The sequence below is a fragment of the Eumetopias jubatus genome, unplaced genomic scaffold (assembly GCF_037043125.1).
Source record: "Eumetopias jubatus isolate StellerSeaLion01/CBP00866 unplaced genomic scaffold, mEumJub1_p1.0 scaffold_11, whole genome shotgun sequence".
Taxonomy (NCBI): Eukaryota; Metazoa; Chordata; class Mammalia; order Carnivora; family Otariidae; genus Eumetopias; species Eumetopias jubatus.
In genome coordinates, this window is record NW_028274817.1 from 46,644,101 (window position 1) to 46,662,846 (window position 18,746).

Genomic DNA, 18,746 nt, shown 5'->3' on the forward strand with positions numbered 1-18,746 from the left:
AATCGTTGAAAATTGAGAAGAAAATGCAAAAAGCCTGCATTATAATGGAAATAGATAATCGAGCTGTGGGCAATCATTGATGCTTTTGATCATTCTGGGATTAGAAGAATTCTTCATACTTGTAGAAATGGACTGTGTCAAAAGATACAGAATACAAAAATGGATTTAAGTAAGATAGGAACTTTCATCCTAAAGTTCACTAGAACTCAAGGCCTTCTTTCTCATTGCTTTCAATAAAAAAAAAAAAAAATTGGAAGAGGCCCCAAAAATGAAACAAGACGAAACCAGAGAGGGGGACAAATCATAAGAGACTCTTAATCTTAAAAAACAAACGGAGGGTTGCTGGAGGGATGGGGGGATGGGGTAACTAGGTGATGGACATCGGGGAGGGTATGTGTTGTAATGAGCACTGCGTATTATGTAAGACTGATGAATCACAGACCTGTACCCCTGAAACAAATAATACATTATATGTTAATTAATTGAATTTAAATAAAAATAAATAAATTAAAAAAATTGGAAGACCACCTATATGTTTTTGATACTGTGCTAGGTTCTGGACAGAGCAAAATGGGAAAGAGTATGGGCCCTCTTCTAAAATTTGCAAGTTAAACTCTTATGTAAATGATGTGTTCATTGAATTATATATTAACTTACACAGGCACATATTGAAGCAGAGAGGATTTAGGTTTCATGTTTAGGTAAGAAAAAAGTGGGTTTTTACAATTTCATCAAATTAGTGAGAGAAAACTGTAAATGAGATGGGATGACTGCACAAATAGAGCATGAAGCTAATGCGACTGAGACAAGCAAAGGAGTGGGTAGCGTAGTGGGAGCAGAAAAATGATATGAGGTGGTGCTAAGGGTGCTTTGAGGAAGGACTATCTGAACACAAGGTAGGCCTAATCCTTAATGTAGTAAGTAGCTATTACAGACTTACAAAGGGAATGGAGTTCATAAAATCTTTAAGTGAAAAGTCAACTGTATCTAAAAGGATTTGCTCTAGTTTCAGCCTACAGCCTGGGGACTTCAGTAGGGAGGACATTGTGACAGCTGGGGCTTAGATCATAAGCATAAGTGAGGGGTGGTTTAGGAGGACAAACTGGCAGTATTTGGTGAGAGACTGTAGTGGAGGACAGGGAACATTAGAATTACTGCAAGGTCTCTGGCTTGGGAGATCAGAGTAACTTTGTTGTCACTTCTTATGCTGGGGAGACTGGGCTTAGGAAGGGGTGGTAATAGGAAAAGAGGCAGGGCTAGCTTCAGTGGGGCTGATCTGAGGGCAGTACAAGGCATGATGTAAGGAGTCTGCCCAGTACTCAGGGGAGGGGCAAAAATCTACAGCAGGAGACAGATACTACACTTTCTCTCTTTCAGCCTGGCTTGGGCCTGTATGAGATGACAGACTAATGTGGTTGGTTTTGTTTGTTTGTCATTTTGGCTTGTTTCATTCTTTCTTTTTTTTTTTAAGATTTTATTTATTTATTTGAGAGAGAGAGAGAATGAGAGAGAGAGAGCATGGCGGGGGGGGGTCAGAGGGAGAAGCAGACTCCCTGCTGAGCGGGGAGCCTAATGTGGGACTGGATCCTGGGACTCCACGATCATGACCTGAGCCAAAAGCAATCACTTAACTGAGCCACCCAGGTGCCCCTGGCTTGTTTCTTTCTAAACATGAGATGATTTGAATGGTTCTTTAAGGATGTCCCTTGTATTTTCTTTTGAACTCACGGTCTGCCTCATTAAGGGGGATCACACTTTCCCAATGTGAAACTATGTGCAGGTTGAGGTCTCTCACTTGATGAAGAAATGCTTCCTTAATTAAATAATATGAAGAGGAACTCTTAGCCCTAAAATATGACATGGAGCTTTCTATACCACGCGTGTGTGTGTGCATCTGTCTGTGTGTTTATGCACATGTATATAGCATGCCCTATACAATTGTAGTTATGTCTAAATTTCTGTACTTTGGCTTATAAATTTTGGGTGTCTTATTTTTCTTTGGAAATAAGGAGTATACCTTCTACTTCATTTGTACCCCACAGAACGTAGTATATATAGTACAATGTAGACCACATAAAATTGCATGTCTTTGGAATTTAAAACTATTGGCTGATCTTAAAAACCATTGTTAAAAATGAATAATTTATTTAAAAATAATAATAGAGAACATCATCAAGTCTACACAACCTCAAATTAATCTCATATTTTTTTGCATTTTTATATTTCAGCTATAAATTAATGTTTATTATGATAATTGAAGTATTCCAAAATTCTCAGTTGTCTTCTAAATCATTAATAAAAAAGAAAGTATTTTCAGTGATGCTGCATTTTTAGATTTGTGAAATTGCTCATTCTGTGAAAACTGGTAATCCAAGTATGGCATGTATGCTAATTATCAATTAATGACTGGCTAATTTTAACTCAGCCTTGGGCAAATCTGTTTCTATTTGCTTCCTCAACTATTAAAAAGGGGGAAATGACTCCTGGCCCGCAGCATCTTGGTAAAGATTTTGCTCTTTGAAAATGCTTTTCTGATGGAAAGTGCCAGACAGATATGCTCATGACCCATTAACTTTGAAGTTGAGCAAGAAGGGGCTAGAGTCAAATGACAGTAGAAGGTGTGACAGATTGGTAGACAGAAATTTTGAAACTAGAACTGGCTGGGACATCAAGGTTAACATTACCCTCTGACCACTGCTTTTTCTCTCTCCTTTGCCCCTTTTCTCTTTCCCAAGCAAAGTATTGGGGGATGGGAAACGAGGCCTTACCCTTCCTTTAAAAAAGTGGCATACTGCTAGTTCCTTGTGGTTTTGGAGGGGGGAAAAATCCCATTTGATTCCTCAGCTTGGTGAGTTCCTATGATGCCTGTTTTTGTGAATGATATTTATGGATCCCCCTTTCCAGACAATTGCCTTGGAAAGTTATGTAACCAGATACTGATCTGAAGAGAAGACAGACCTGAAGGTTATAAAGTGTTGAATTTGTCCAAAGTTGAGTTCTTGTATACAGGAGGAGAGCCTGGGACCCTTTTTGCTAGGTTAGCTTTCTCCTTTGCTGAGTCTGAGCACTTGGAATATTTTAGTGCTGGCCTGCTGTGACTCACTGCCTGTCCGGCAGCTTAACAGCTGCTTGAGCAAGACCACAATATGTCTCTCAGATAATTTAACATTGGGGCTACGCACAAAAGGACACGTTTTTATGCATCATTTATGGGGACAATTTATCATCAGTCCCTCATTTCCACTTTCTCAATACAGCATAGTAAACTATGGTATTTCAGAATCCTTATGCTTTGTCCTTTCCCACTCCCCAAACCTGATACAATGCCAGTTTCCATCATTGTCATCCATGTTAGACAGATCTGCTCCTTTTCATTTGCAGGAAACATTCTTAGCAAACACTTACCCAGTGTGTTCAGCAGCAATCAGGCCATTGATGATGATGTAGAAGTTTATTAGAACATGAAGAGAGGAATTACCTACAAGTAATTCTGGAGTGCTGGCTACTAGGAGCCAAATGCCTCATAGGCAGAAATTCATTGAATAGCATGCATTTATTATATGTTGGCTGCCAGAAGTTTAAGCACTTGAGCTCAAACTTGCTATTAGACCCTCCCCAGCATGCGGGCCACCCACCAGTTGCAAGGCATGATGACACGACAGATAACCCGCCCTCCTTGGTAGCAGTATGGATACGGGTAGTAACCTAGTAAGGGTTCACAGACGCGGCGGCAGTAGCGGTTGCCTCGACGGCAGTAAATACAACAATAACCTCTCTCATCCAGCATGGGGTCAAATTCTATTCCATTTTCAGTCTGAAAGAAGAATAAACCAGGGTTGGAGGGGAAGGTTCACCAAGAAGAGGCCCACCAAGCAGGGAAGGACTACAAGACTACATGAGTTGGGGACTGATGAGAAGTTAAATTCCTTAGTCTGATCAAAATCTTGATCAAGATTGATTATGAATGAACCTTTTAGGGATTCCATGTTTCTTAAATATTTTTTTTGTTAAAACAATGAACATTCTCCATTTAGTGACTTTGATCTAGGGGTAGTGAGTTTTTTGAGGGCTCTTTGCTATCCCTCTAACAAGAGTAACACGAACGTAACTCACATAGTCATTTATTGGAAGTTCTTCCTCACTTGCTTGTCTGGCATGGCGGGTCTTTTCCACCTTCACTTGAGGGACCACCCACTGCTCGTTTTGTTCAATGCCTTTTTTTTCATTGGTAGGAAAGTGAAGATCTTCACCATCCTCCTCAAAGTCTTGTAACTCTGAAACTAAGGTAATAAACACAAAGTTGTGATTCACCTGCTTTGCAAATGGTTCCTGAAAGAAGTGCTTGGGGTTATGGTGTTGGGAATAGAGTTTTTCATTGTGTCTTCTCACTGCCATCATTTAGGCAAGCGTGAACCACTTTTCCAAACTCCTACAGCTGCAATTTTAAAGAGATTTCCTAAAACAAATCTGACTATTCTAATGTACACGAACCTATTCTTTGCTCATTTGGCATCAAACACTGCTTTGCCTTACTAGCATCCTAATTTTAAAGATGAGGATGGCACCTGGGTGACTCAGTCAGTTGGGCGTTGGACTCTTGGTTTTGGTTGGGATCATAATCTCAGGATCTTGGGATCGAGCCCCGTGTGGGACTCCATGCTGGGTGTGGAGTCTGCTTGGGATTCTCTCTCTCTCTCCCTTTGCCCCTCCCCCTGCTCACATTCTCTCTCTCTCTTAAATAAATAAATAAATAAATAAATAAATAAATAAATAAAATCTTTTAAAAAATGAGGACAGGGAAACTAGGTGTCTCCCATGATGATTTTACCTATGATAGGTGCTCAGTAAATATTTTTTAGTTCCTGGATTTGATTCGGTGCCCCCTGTCTTCCCCCTTTCCCCTTCTCTTTCCTGTCTTAAATTAAAAAAAAAATCTTTCTATTTAGAAATAACCTTACATTTACAGAAGAGTTGCAAAGGTAGTACAGAGTTCCTATATACCCTTTATGTAGTTTCCCCTAATATTAGCATCTCACATAACCATGGTACAATTATGAAAACTAAGAAATTAACATTGGTACAATACTATTAAGTAAACTCTAGACTTTATTCAGATTTCATCACTGTTTCCACTAATGTCTTTTAGAAAAAGAATGCTGAAGCAGAAGTTCTAGCATCCAGTCCAGAATATCACATTGTATTTAGTTACCTTTTTTTAAGCTGCCAAAGAGTACCAGTAGATGCCTGCATTGGTTAGAGTGGTCTCTCTTGAGTAATACAGTAATCTAGGCTGTCTAGAATGAGGGAGGCCAGACTCTCTGTTAGCTGGGCAAAATAAGATGTCCAGAGACCTTTGCCTCCTTTATGAGCTGACTGGAAGTTGAGAGCTGGACTCTTCTACTCTAGAGCTGTAGCACTCAATCACTTTTATAGTGATTCCTAAAACAGCCACAAAGAAATTTGTATTATAGTGACTGTCCCATCTTCTTGGGGGGAATGCTGCCATTTGACACACAGAATCATTCTTGAGACAACAGGACATTGTTTTGGCTCTTCTCTCCTCTGTTCTTGGGTTGGGTACATAGTGGTTTGAGGAATAGTTTTGTATCCTGACTGCAATGAATATAGATGTGCAAAGAAAGATTAGTTTTTTGCTATCACTAGTCGCATTAGGGTGACATTACCTTTGCTGGGATATTTAAAAGCTGGTCAGCATTAATTTATCTGATATATAACTTGGCTGTAAAAAAATTCCTTCTTCCCTTGGCAGTCAGCATATACAGTTTCATCTAACAAGATATAAGCTGATCATTTGTTTTCTTAGAAATGTAGTCTCTAGGGCACCTGGGTGGCTCAGTTGGTTAAGCGACTGCCTTCGGCTCAGGTCATGATCCTGGAGTCCCGGGATCAAGTCCCACATTGGGCTCCCTGCTCGGTGGGGAGTCTGCTTCTCCCTCTGACCCTCTTCCCTCTCGTGCTCTCTATCTCTCATTCTCTCTCAAATAAATAAATAAAATCTTTAAAAAAAAAAAAGAAATGTAGTCTCTAAATGATGGGAACATTAACCTGTTATTGACTTTAGAAGAAGGAGGAGAAAGAGGAGGAGAAGAAGGCATACCTGCTATTAGAGTGGGATTGATCCAATACATGGTCACATTATCACAAATTTCCAGAATTTTGGAATTCTTCAGAAAGTCTCGGTTTTCAATAGGCTTTTCTGCTGGGACCCAAATCACAGACTGTTCAAAAAAAGTTGTGGTAATTTCTTCATTCTGAGAGAAGTAAGTTCAAGGTAGGGATAGGAGGAGAAATTAATAAAATGAGTGAGACATTATGGGATACTGGAAAACACTCTATTTTGAGCCTGAATAACAATTCCAATCCCAGGGCTGCCAGTGAACTAGCTCTGTTATGTGCATACAGTAGGTGCCCTTGGGAGAGTTAACAACCGATCCCTCTCTGGGGTCTAACAGTAAGGCTGCTTACTGTAACAGGAGTTTTCTCTGCTACCATTTCACTCACAAATAGGAAGGCTATCCATCATTTTCTGGGCCTCCCACTGGGCCATGTATGTTTTAATTGGGTTTCTGGAACCCTGAGTGATTTACATTTGTTTTTGCCCTTTTAAATGGATGTTGTGAGTGCCAGCATGTTTTAGGTTTGCAACTAGGATTACAAACAGGATTTGATCTCAAGCTGAAAAAACTCTCATAGTCCAAGCTCCTGAGATCAATTAAATAACAACTAAACCTAATATTTGGGTTTTACAAGATTTGCCTGTTAATGGTGGCTAGTTGTAGTACAAAAGATGTCTTTTTTGTCTTAAAGTCAAGTCTCCAGCTTGTGATTTCACTGGCCTTACCATTATTTTACTCCTTTCACTCTAGATGTTTACAGTTTGTCTTACAGTGTTTTTTTCTCATATTATCAAGAACACGGCCTTCTCTTTGGTTTCTTGTATACCTACTTCTTACTCACTTGTTTTTTGGGCCTTGACATTTCCCCCTGCTCTTAATAAGGCTTTTACTTTTCTCTTTGGTTTCTTTCTAGCTTTATGATTTCAGTGTTTTTATTTGTTCTCTGAAATATGGCTTTGTATAATTTTTCCCCTAGTCATTTAAAACTATCAAGTCTTAGCTCCCTTGCCCTTGAGTCTGTAAAGACCTTGGGATGCATTGAAAGGGACTGTAGAAAAAAGGAGGTTGGTATGCTGACTAGCTTTGTTAGCAAAATCAAGGCTATTTATATAACTGCTCTGCATGTTTAGCATGCACAAACCATAGATACAGTGGTGAAAAGTATAGAATAAGAGGGGTTTTGTCATCCAGAACCGCAAACTTATTTCATAAAAAAGTCTGTAGCTTGAATATATATATACATATATGGATTTTCTGAAGGTAAAGTAATCTCATTATCACGAGATAAATACTTATGTTATTTAAAAGATATGGCAAAATTGAGGAATAAATTAGGGCCAAAATGAGACATTAGGGGCCTCTGCCTTTATCTTTTTCAGAAAAATTAATCTTGTTTTAGTTTAGGGCTTTAATTGCTGGCTGGCCCTACTCAAATGTTTACATTATTTTCTGTAAAACGCAGCATATAGTACGTTTTTATCCTCTTGATTTTCCTTTCATTTTACCCTTGCCTCCTGCAGTAATTTCTAATATCCTGGAAGTTGTTCTGTTCCTCAGATGCATTGAATTTATGCTTATTTAAAAAAAATCTCCAAAAATTTTCACTACCATAGGCCTTGAGAGCAGAGCATCATCTTTGGGAAAGCTTCTTCTTTTTCTTGGAAATTCTAGTAACTAGGGCCTGTAATTTTTCTGGCCATAAGGAGACCAGTGGCATGTCTGGGAGAACCAATGATAGCTCTGAGACTTGGGTAAAAGAAAGGATAAAGTGCTCCCTATCCCACCTCATCCCCCACCTGCCCCCAAAATAAGAAAAGGGAAAGCAAAAGATAAATGGGTAGATGAGAATTAAAATGGAAAGAGCTATGTAAGAAGATAGTGAAAAAAAATGAGGGAGAGAGAGAAGAAAGAGGTCTTTACAGTATATAGAGAGACCACTGTGCCATTGCCATAATTTCATTTTAGATTTGCCAGTTAAACACTAAAACAAAGCCAAACAAACCAAACATTTGTTTCTTCTGGCTACAGTGGGAGTGTGTTGCCACAAGGTGGCCTTAGTTAGCTAAGGTTTGCCTTATTGCTTCACTGATAGCAACACACTTTAGTTACAGACAGAATATCAGGGAAACATTAAGAGCTTGAAGGGCTTTAGTAATGGCTGTGTTTTAGGCCATAATCCTCCATCTCCCACTAGGCTTTCGGGGGCCATTTAGTCATTGCGCCAGTATCTTAGGTTACCTTACCCTGGCCTGGCATTATGTTTTCAGAGAATTTGTATTACACTGTAGTTCTCACCTTCTTTGCTTTTGCCTTTCCAAGTGAGGTTAAATGCAGATTATTCCATTAGCAGCCCAGCATACAATGGTAAGGTGAATGACCTAAAATTTTTTAAAATAAGTGAATGCCACAGTGTGATAAAGTGGCAAGGATCTCAGGTGGTCTTGGGAGTTTTGTTTTTTAAGACTTTATCTTTAAGCAGGATTGTTTTTGTTCCTCCAACTTACCCCTCTTAACTAGAACTTTGGTTTGGAAGCAAATGTACATAATGTTAAAGGCTACCCGCGTACAAAAGTATAGTTGTGCACCTAACAGCATGAACTTTAGTTTTTTGAAATGCCTGAGTTCAAGATCCCAATCTGCTCGTCACTGTGTGACCTTGGGCAAGTCACTTTTTGGTTCTGAACCAAGTTTCTGCACGGGAAAATGGGGATAATGACAGCACCGACCTATAGGGTCATTGTGAGAATCAAATCAGTGTACAGCATTTAGTACAATATCTGGCACATAGTTAACACCCAATAAATGATGGCTTTTCCTACCACTATTAATATTCTTACATACCTCATCTATTTCCTCCTCTGGTTCAGAAAATTCAGGAATCACTTTAATCTGAGTTTTGATGAAGCATTTTTGAAGACCTACAAAGTAGATGCCAGTGTAACCCTATAAACAGACAAAACAAAACAAAACAAAACAAAACTTCCTGAAATAGCCAAAGTTAATGAGTTCCCTGATCTGTTAAGGCCCCAGGATGGCAAAATCTGAATTCAAAGGAAAGCTTTGTCTTATAAATTAAGTGGAGCCTTAAGGCTATTTTTAACTTGACTAAAATGTTCTAAAATTTTAAGTGGGAACCCTTGAGAGGGGGAATATCCAGCTTACATTTTTAAAGTCATGTACTTCCAATGTTTCATCAGTGCCATTTCCACTTCTGAATATTTCAGTTCTGGTCACAGGATCAATTTCCATGTAAATCTTCTTCTTCTCTCCATTGCTGTAGAAAGTGTGCTCCATGTCATATGTCTGGAATAACAGAGGAAAACAAGCTCTAAGATACTCAGTGTGTCCCTTCATAAGATACTTTAATTGCATAATATTTGGGGCACCTTCTCTTTCTGGAGCCTTTGTGATGAGGTGCCATCTCAGCAGCTTACCATTGGGATTTCTCTGAGACTCAAGATTAAAGTGAGGTGTTTTTGGCACTGGAGCTGATATGGGGATCCCTTCAGAGCCGGTATTTTGTATTCAACCCAAGTTGCTGAACTAATCACTAAAATTCCAACAGTTTTCTTGGCAGCCTGGATTAAATAGCAAATGATATTTTTGCAAACCAGCCTGTAAAGTATTTTCCCCTTATGTTAAACTGATGCTGCTTCTTTAAGTTACCACTTCCTTTCCAAGTGCTCACCCCCTCTCTCCCCCTGAAATTCACTGGGGCTGAGAAAGAGATTTGAACACATTTAGAATGCTTAGGTATTGCTCTTTATCTCCTTATCTATCCAGGGCTTTAATATTGCCTCAATAGTCTTGGTTCTGTCTTTTTTAGAATCTGAAGACCATTCCCCTTGGCCAATATTAGGTAATAGTCTTACCCTGACCTCAATTGCATCCTTTTTCCCTTTCAACTCCAGGAAACATTTATTGCCTTCCCCTGACCTTCTCTTTTAAGGGCTAATCAAGCCCACTCAGTTTATTCCTGAGTTCTGTTTTCCAAACCTAATTCAGTTGGCTTCAAGTTCTCCTGTATATAGAATTCAGCAACTGTGTCAAGTGCCCTGCACTAAGTAATATGGTATCTTCCAAGAACAGTGCCTTGGAAAGGCTTCTTATCAGGTCATTCTTGAGTGGTTGCAGCAAAACCCCAGACCCTCTCCGGCCCTCTAAAAGTGACAATTTTTTTTCTTAGGACCAAGAAGACCAGTCCCATCAAGTGTCCCAGTTTAGGAGTAAGCCCATTACCTATAACTGATGACATATTTGTAGCTAGAAACAAACAACACACCTAAAGTAATTCACTACTTATCATAAACCAAGCCAAACCTGATGGGGCCATGTGGAAATCTGTCTTATCCCTGTTGTTAGGATGCCATCTGCTATCATACTCATTTTTCCTTAGGAAAAAAAATGGGTAAACTAAAATCCTCCTAAAACAAGTCATCTATAGAGCCAAAGTTGCTTTCTAATGATATGGTTCCCAGTGATAGCATTTTAGAGCTTGTACTGGATTGGGTTGTTTTTTGATGTCTGCCAGTGTCTGTGACTAAATGTTAGTTTAACCTGGTCAAATTTTCCCCAACTCAAGTAGAGAAACGAGTTGGAAGGGTTTGTAGAAACAATGTTATATCAAGTGTGAAAAGTCTATGTAGTTGCTGAATAGGAAGAGACAATGTCATTTACCTCCTTGTCTCTAGAGTGCCTTGGACAGGGCCAATGCTTAAGTATTGAGTGTACTCAATTAAGTATTAAGTATTCAACATAAGTTTTTCCTACCAATGACAAATTCTCATCTTCATAAAGAGACATTTTGAACATTGGCAATGTCTTTTAAGAAACCATACTTTAAAAGGGGAAAGAAAATGGTATTTACAACCTTCCAGCCACTGCAGAGTTAACTCAGGAAGTCTGGCCTGGTTTGTGACAGGTAGCAAACAAATTCCTTTAGGCTTGTTATTTGCTTCTAGTTATAAATATGTCCTCAATTCCAGCTCTGCAGCCAGCTTGAGAAACTTCTACCTATGGCAACAAATTGAACTCTCAGTCGGCCTGACCTAAGTAGAGGACAGAGGCATCTACTTCAGATCTGGTCTTGTCAGATCTCCCAACAGAAGGGAATTTCTTCAGAAATACTATCCACTGTTGAGACAAATATCGACACTACTAGTCACTGGGGGTGGGGTGGGGTGTTTGTTTCATCAGTAACACTACTGATGGATTATTGCATGGAAAAATGAGGTTAGAGACTAGGGGATGTTGGAATGCTGCCTACCTGGGCAAAAGAAAAATACAGGCTGTATTTTCAATCATTAGTAGAAGACTATGGAACCATACTGGTGACATTTAGAATTTCAGTGTACTTCTGTGGAATGAGTTTTCCTGCACTGTTGGCAATGCACTTCATTTGGACACCTTGCTAGATGAAAACTATTGGAAACTGCCAAGCTCAGCAGATCTTGATTACTTTCAACATTCCTTCAAAAAGGTTTTTTGTTTTTTTGTTTTGTTTAGTCTTGTTTTTTATTTTGATGGGGGAGAAGGGGTCTATTCTGATTGTATCCACTAACCAGCTTCTTGGCTTTTTTTTTTTTTTTAAGCAGTGATAGATTGCTAAATGGAGTGAGATCAGAAAGACTTCATTTATATGTGAATCCTGGATAAGGGGTGGGGGTGGAAAGCTATATATTCACCCAGATGGAATTCTACTATCAAAGGTGTCCTTTTGGAACAGACTGTCCTTGTCTAGGAAGATGATGCCTGTGGCCCACTTTGGACTGTTGGGGATGGGTTTGAACAAATCCAGACATACTGTCTCGCCCAGGTCCCTGCGGAGCACATTGCCTGGGTAATGGCTATGCAAGTTCCACTGGCCCACATGAAGACTGAGCTCATGACTTTGGCCTCAGAAATACTTTTCTCTCTACTAAGCTCACTGGCTCAGGGGTTGAGGGTCTTTCTGGAGATGAAGGAATAAATGGTTTTGTCCTTTCCGGGCACTAACTAAAGCAGAGACAGGATGACTGGCCTGAGAGAGGTATGACTGGGCTCTCAGTAGCTCATCTCACACTGCCCCCCAACTCAGCTTTACTTCAAGAAGGACAGAGCAAGGACAGAGTGTGATGAAGAGTACACTTCTGTCAAATTGGCAAATAGGGAAAGTTAATCATTGGTGTTTCTAGGGAACCTAGTTCTTTCCATATCCTGTTCACTTTGTACCTTCTTAGTCCTTCCCCTTCTTCCCATCTCCCTCTATCCCTTTGTCTCCTGTCTAGACATCTAGGAATCTCATGGTGTGCCAGGTCCTTTATGTCAAAGAAGAAATCAATTTGACAAATGATTTCACACTAAGATGATAGGGATGGGTATTTGTCTCTTAAAAAAATGAATGCAATAGTTAATTCTAAGGAATGGATTACTAATGATGGATTTTAAGAAGAATGACACCAGGAATAAGAGATATTTTGGAGGCAAGGGCATCCTTCCAGCACAACTCCAATAAGTTCCTGTTCTACCCACATGTAGGGCTGCTCTTAACTATAAGGACCAGAACACTGGAGTGGGACAGGGAAACCTATGGAGTGGAATATGACTCAGATGTGAAATGAAATAGATATGTGATTCAGTTCAGGCAGTGAGAGATGTAAGAAGAGCACACTGAGAAAACATGGAGCAAAAACAAACTCATTTCTCTTCCCTGCCCAGGAATTCTTTCCTCAATCCAGTTAAAGCCTCCACTCAGGCAGCAAATGAGCCCTAACATCCCCCTTTCACAATTTTCCCTGTTTCTTGCCTCAGTCTGTGGCAATCTCTGAGAGTAGAAAAGAAAGCTTTTTATAAAAAGTAATGTTGCCAGAGACCTCAGTGTGATGGATCTGTTTTGGGGGCAAGTACCTTTAGCCTTTCCTAAAAGGGATTTGAGGACATTTGGCTTAGGTTTGCCTCTTGAAGTCTGTGATTAATCTAGCTGCTCTTCTGTCCACCTTCATCCTTTACTGTCTGTTTATGAGGTACACTCTCCAAAGGTGAAATACATGCTCAGAATAGCTGGCTAGCAGGTGTTAGGCTGGAAGGAAGGGAAGAGAATGCATTGTACCATTTTATTACCAACCTAGCCTGTGGGAATTAAAGGGCCTCTGGGTATTTCTTTACCAACACAGAGCAGACAGATTGTTTCTTATGCAAAGTTGGACTTCTGCATCTTCAATCACCAGTTCTCAGCCCTGAAAAAAATTGGCATAAGCAGCACAGACATTCCTCTTTTTCAACAAGAAAAAACCATTTCTTTCACCTACAGACTCAAGTTGGCTGGGAAATTTTCCCATACCCACTGTCCCCACCACCCCTTATTCTTAAATGCAACGTAAGAACAGTAGAAAGAATCCTTAGACCATGTTCTAGTCCTAGCCTCAACTCTGCCACTTAAAAGCTGTGTGACCTTGGGCAAATCATCAAGTTTCTCTGGAGTTTCAGTTCCCATCTTTATCTCCCATGCCTTGCCAGATGCAATGTTGAGTAGTTGGATTTTAATCTGCTGTTATTTCTTGCTCAGATTTGGGCTAACACCTGTTAGGTTGATGATTGGACTGCTACTACCTGTTAATCACCTGGCTGCTTTCCCTATGCAGCCCCAATCCCACTCTCAGTCACTGAAAGACAGCTCCCTTTGAGGACCCAGATTTCCCTTGCTGGTGCCATGTAAGTTGCTCAGCAAATGCTGCCTTAGGAGAATGAAGGGACTGAATAAGAATGTGCCCACAGTAGCCAGAGTCATGGTACACGTAATTGGGGCTGCCTCTCAATAGCTCAGAGCAAAAGTTGGCCCAATGAGAGTTGCCGTTTGTGTGAAGATGGACTTTGCTCCTGCAATGGTTTGCAAGGAAAATGAAATGAAGAGAAGTCTTTTTTAAAATGCCAATGTGGCACCATCTGGAGAAGCTCAGTCCCTCTGCTAAAGAGATTTCAGCTGCAACTCCAACTTTTTCCTTGAGGGTATGAATGCTTCTCCAGACCCACATTTTATCCACCAAACTGCTGTGTAGGAAAGCCCAGGGAAGTCAAGAAGGAGAGTTGTATCAATTGTGTGCTAAGAAGAGGAGTAGAAGAAGAAGAAAGTGGGTCTCTGGCCAATGCTAGCATTAGAGAAACAGGCCCAGGAAAGCTGGATCTAGACTTAGCAAGGAAGTGTTTTTTCTAAGCAAAGGATTTCCAGCCTACGATGATAATTGGGCTTGCAAACCTGGGTAAGATGTCTTAATGATTATTTGTAGTTGAGGTTGGGGGGAGAGGGCAGAAGGCTGCCCACCTATCCCTACCACTTCTCTTCTCATCCTGATAGTATGTAGAAGTTATGAGGATGCTCCCAGTAATCTGTTGATTGCTGTGTGGGCCTTAGGACTTATGGTTTCTAAAGAGCCCTAAAGTCACCAGGCAGTTCCTAGATATGGCAGGAAGGACAGAATTTCATTTATTTAAATTATCATCTTTCTGCCTCATTCTTCAAAGGATTAGAGGGGATAGGTCATAAGGTCTGTGCTGCATCTATAAATTGTTGGTTTAAAGGCTGGGATTTTTATGACTTGTTTTCTCCATGTTGGATTATTTAGCTGGGGAGTTGGCTTCTAATTGTTTCTAGTTAAATGTGTAATGCAGGGAGGTTTAAGGAAGAATGTTCCTCTAGGGAATTGGCTTCAAATATCCCTGAGCAGTCACTGCCTGGAAGTGGAGCCTCGTTGTGATGTACTCTCAAAATCTCTGGGACTGAATAGGTCCCTTCTTCTTGGTTGAGAAAGCTGAATACAGAGTTTGATGGTCTGGCTTTCATTCAGCTCAAGTGGCTCCTGTATGTGGTTGTGGGTTAGGGATCTGTAGCCTGTAAGGGAGTGCAGAAGTTACCCCAGAGTTAATCCCTTTTGTTTCACTTCATTTTGATGTCTTTCTGTTTCTGGAGTGTGTGTGTGTGTATGTGTGTGTGTGTGTGTGTGTGTGTGTGTGTGTGTGTGTGTGTATGCATGCGTGCACATGTGCTCATGCCTGAGGTGAGGAAAGGTAATCAAGCATGTCTTACTCCCACTTTGGGATCAGGAATCTGGATCTTTTGTATACACCAAGGTGGGAGGTAATAGAAGGAGAGGAACGACTTACTGGCATGGAAATGTCAACACCAGATGTAAAACGTTAAGTAAATGCTGTTTATTTTAAACAGATGTCAAAAACACGAAATAAAAAGGAGATATGATGGAGGCTAGAGGAGCAAACACTAAGAGCTTGGAGGAAGCCCCAGGAGAGCAAACAAATCTCTCCATCCATAAGCACAACAGCATCAACAATTCTGTCCACCAAGGGCCCCATGGTCCCCACAGGTCCCATAGGTTGTAAAGGAAAGTCCAGAAGAGCCTGGATTTTAATCTGCTGTTATTTCTTGCTAGGCCATACTCTTAAGGGGAGAGTCTAATTTGTGCAAGATGCCTGGATCCTTTTCTTTTGCAAATCTTTTTCCAAGACTAATCTGACTACTTTTCTCTTCCCAGGATTCATAAGTCAGCTCTGAGGCAGACTTATTGGCAGTCTTAGCCACTGGAAACATAGATGGTCTCTTGGACTCTTTGGGAATTGAAGGTAGTGGTAGACTGAGGGAAGCATTCACATCTCCAGCTGGTTCTTTAGTTTTCAATGGACCCAGCCTGGTCTTGTGGTGAAGGCCAGGACTTAAATATCAAAGACAATAAATTGCAACTCCCCAAATGGAATGGAGAACAAATAACCTTTGTTCATGGTGGGAAAAGTTGACCTAGGAGACACCTATTGTCTTTCACCAGATTACTTTGCAATAATTTTGTTCATTTCTGAGAATCCCTTTGCTGAAAAGCACATCCCAAGATGGATTACTTCGTGAGAGGTTTGATTCTTGATAAACTTTATTTGGTATCATACCCACCTCTTCTGTGCATGCACTGACTAGGTTTTACTTTTGGTTTGAGGAATCACAGAATTGTTCCTTATAATGCATTAAAAAGGGAACTGACGTGAGAAGCAAAGATGATATAATACGGAAGCAGAGGGAACCATGGGCCCTGTTAGTGAGTTTGGCACCTTGCAAGATAAAAGCAAGGTCCTACTTAGTCATTTATAGTTGCACTGAGGCAAATAACACTGAAAGTTTATAAAAACACATAAACTTCAAAATAGCATTTGCAGTACCAACAGCTACAATAAAACAAGAAAGGCCATCTGGCCCCATGTTTAGTCATGCTTGTACAGGGGGTCAAAAGGGCTAGCTACCTACCACACTCAGTTAAGTACATTATGACCATGGAGAACAAAAGGGTTTATTGTCCTCTAACTCACCTATAATTGTCTAAAGGATCCAACAATATTCAATTTGTGGGGCAGCACATTACCTAGGGAATTGGCTAAGTGGTAGCCGAATTGGATTGGAATGCATTTTGGCACTTTTATTCATTTGTTGTTTCCTTCCTGATCTATTTCTTTGTCCACCTTGATAGCCTGAATATAGGTGGATTCTCTAGAAAGAAATGTGAACAGAAAGTAGTTCAGAAGCAGGGCACAGTGCAAGAGATGAGAGAGAGAGAGAGAGAGAGAAGGAAGGAGAGAGAGAGAATGAGAGAAATGGATAACTATAGGCATTGGGTGATGCCTGAAATCCTTTCTGGGACAAGGTGTAAATAAAAAGGTGAACCAACAAGATGGGCTGCTTTGCTTTTCATTCTCCCTCCTGTTTAAACTTGATGAGATAGCCTCTGGGACTAAATGAAAGTGGGTGTGGCAATAGCGGTGAAGAATCCAAGGGTAGCTATGCCTTATTTCTCTGTTTTCTTTTGGACACTTGTTCAGTTAATTTTCTATTTTCTCTCCTTTGCCTCTCCTTTTCCATTTATCCATATTCTTTCCTTTCTGCTCCTATCACTCCTTTGGCTCTCAGTAGTCCATGCTAACCCATTTTCTTCTTGTCTCTCATTCTTCCTCCTGGATATATGCCCTTCTCTTCCTACATCTGTTATGAAATAGAAATGAGCATCTCATGATAACAAATTAATAGCAAAAGTAACAACAACCCACATGCAGAGAGAAAATTGTGGCAAAGACAGAAAACCATCTACATACCTTGTAGCTTGTACATTTATTACTTATCTCTTAAATGGAAATTGTTAGCATGAAGGAACTATGATTTTCTTTGGGTCACATCTAAACTTGCCCATCGCATGTGAGTCTGGGAGTAATCATAACATTAAGGTACACTAATATCAACTACAGTGGCCACCTAGGTATACCAAATGATCTTGATATCAGAAGCTTTCTGAGGTACCTGTGATTATTGACTTGTTTCTACCTTGTGGCATTACTATCTCAGTGGGTCAGTGACAATTGTGGCTGGTGAGGAGCCAAAAAGCTCTAGGTTTTTTTTTTTTTTTTAAGTCATAAATACATGTGAAGTCAGGTATGAGAATTGCTTCTTCTGAAGAGGAGTTTGCCGCCTGTCCTCAGAGCAGATGCATTAAGTCAGAAACATAATCCCTGAAAATCCTTTGCTGCCATTTCTGGTGATTTCTTCTTATGTGGTGGTATAATTACTTTCCATCAGTTTCTGCCCAGATAATTGAAAGAAAGATGAAAAGTATTTTTTTCTTACAGTAAAAATTTTGCTTCTAGGAGGAGTCTTAACTTCTTAAAGCCAAGCATTATAAAAAAGTAGGTAATTCTACTCCTATCACTACTAACTGAAATACAGAAAACATATTTTTCCCTTACCAAAATAATTAGGCAAATAAAAGAAAGCAAAATCTTGATTCAGTTTTTCATACCACCAGAAAATATATGCAAAAGGGACTTAATGATTTTCATTTCAGACTAATATACATGTCAAGCACTAATTAAATTCAATCAAACTTAAAACAGAAGCATTAGATATTAATGTGCATTTACTTACTTTTTTGGGTGTCTCCGGCCAGAAGTGCTTGCCCCCCCAAAACAGGACAATTAGAGTTAGGGCCAGGATACCAAACACCAATCCACAAATCTTAAGTGATTTACATATCTTCTTGGATTTAAAAGCTTCTGCCTAAGCAAAGAACAGAGAGAATAAAACAATACACTATAGCTCTTAAAATAGCAAGCCATACTTCAAAGTCACCTTTGATTTCACTTTCTAATGTTCACATTGCGATACGATAAATCTGTGAAACCATGCTTCTGCTCAAAAGGGAAAAAATATGAATCAACTTACATTTAGAATGTGACAGTCCTCACAGTTCTCTGGAGGATTCTTTGCCATGCTCTCTCAGCACACAGTACTCTTTTCCTGCTTTGAGAGGACTGAGAGACCACTGCTGAGGTGGAGTTGCAAGTGAGTCAGCTAACAGATGCCAGAGGAGAAGCTGAATTTATATGGCTCAACTATGTCATACCAGAGCCTGAGGGAGCCCGGGGGGCTCCTGTGCTGCGATTTGTTACAAAGATATACCCATATATGTATATAACTTCTGTGCACAGAATTCCATCCAGAATGGCAAAGACAGAAGGTTATAATGAAAACTATTGTCCTGGGGGTTGGCTTGGAAGGGGACCAAACCTAGGACACATTGAAATGATTTTTCACTA

General features: G+C 40.0%; 1 protein-coding gene across 1 annotated transcript; it reads right to left on the reverse strand.

Moving 5' to 3' along the window:
• Window positions 1–3,604: 3,604 nt before the first annotated feature.
• Window positions 3,605–18,420, reverse strand: TNMD (tenomodulin). Its single transcript, XM_028101515.2, has 7 exons — window positions 18,373–18,420; window positions 18,076–18,207; window positions 9,300–9,440; window positions 8,979–9,080; window positions 6,119–6,272; window positions 4,114–4,280; window positions 3,605–3,814 (listed from the first exon to the last, which is right to left on the reverse strand). The coding sequence occupies exons 1-7, from the start codon at window positions 18,418–18,420 to the stop codon at window positions 3,605–3,607; spliced, it is 954 nt and encodes a 317-aa protein (XP_027957316.1).
• Window positions 18,421–18,746: the final 326 nt, after the last annotated feature.

Coding starts and splice junctions, on each gene's coding strand:
- TNMD (XM_028101515.2), bottom strand. CDS start 18,420: ATGGCAAAGAATCCTCCAGAGAACTGTGAGGACTGTCACATTCTAAAT. Junction 18,208..18,372: donor AGGACTGTCACATTCTAAAT/GTAAGTTGATTC, acceptor TTCTTTGCTTAG/GCAGAAGCTTTTAAATCCAA. Junction 9,081..9,299: donor AAGTACATGACTTTAAAAAT/GTAAGCTGGATA, acceptor GTCTGTTTATAG/GGTTACACTGGCATCTACTT.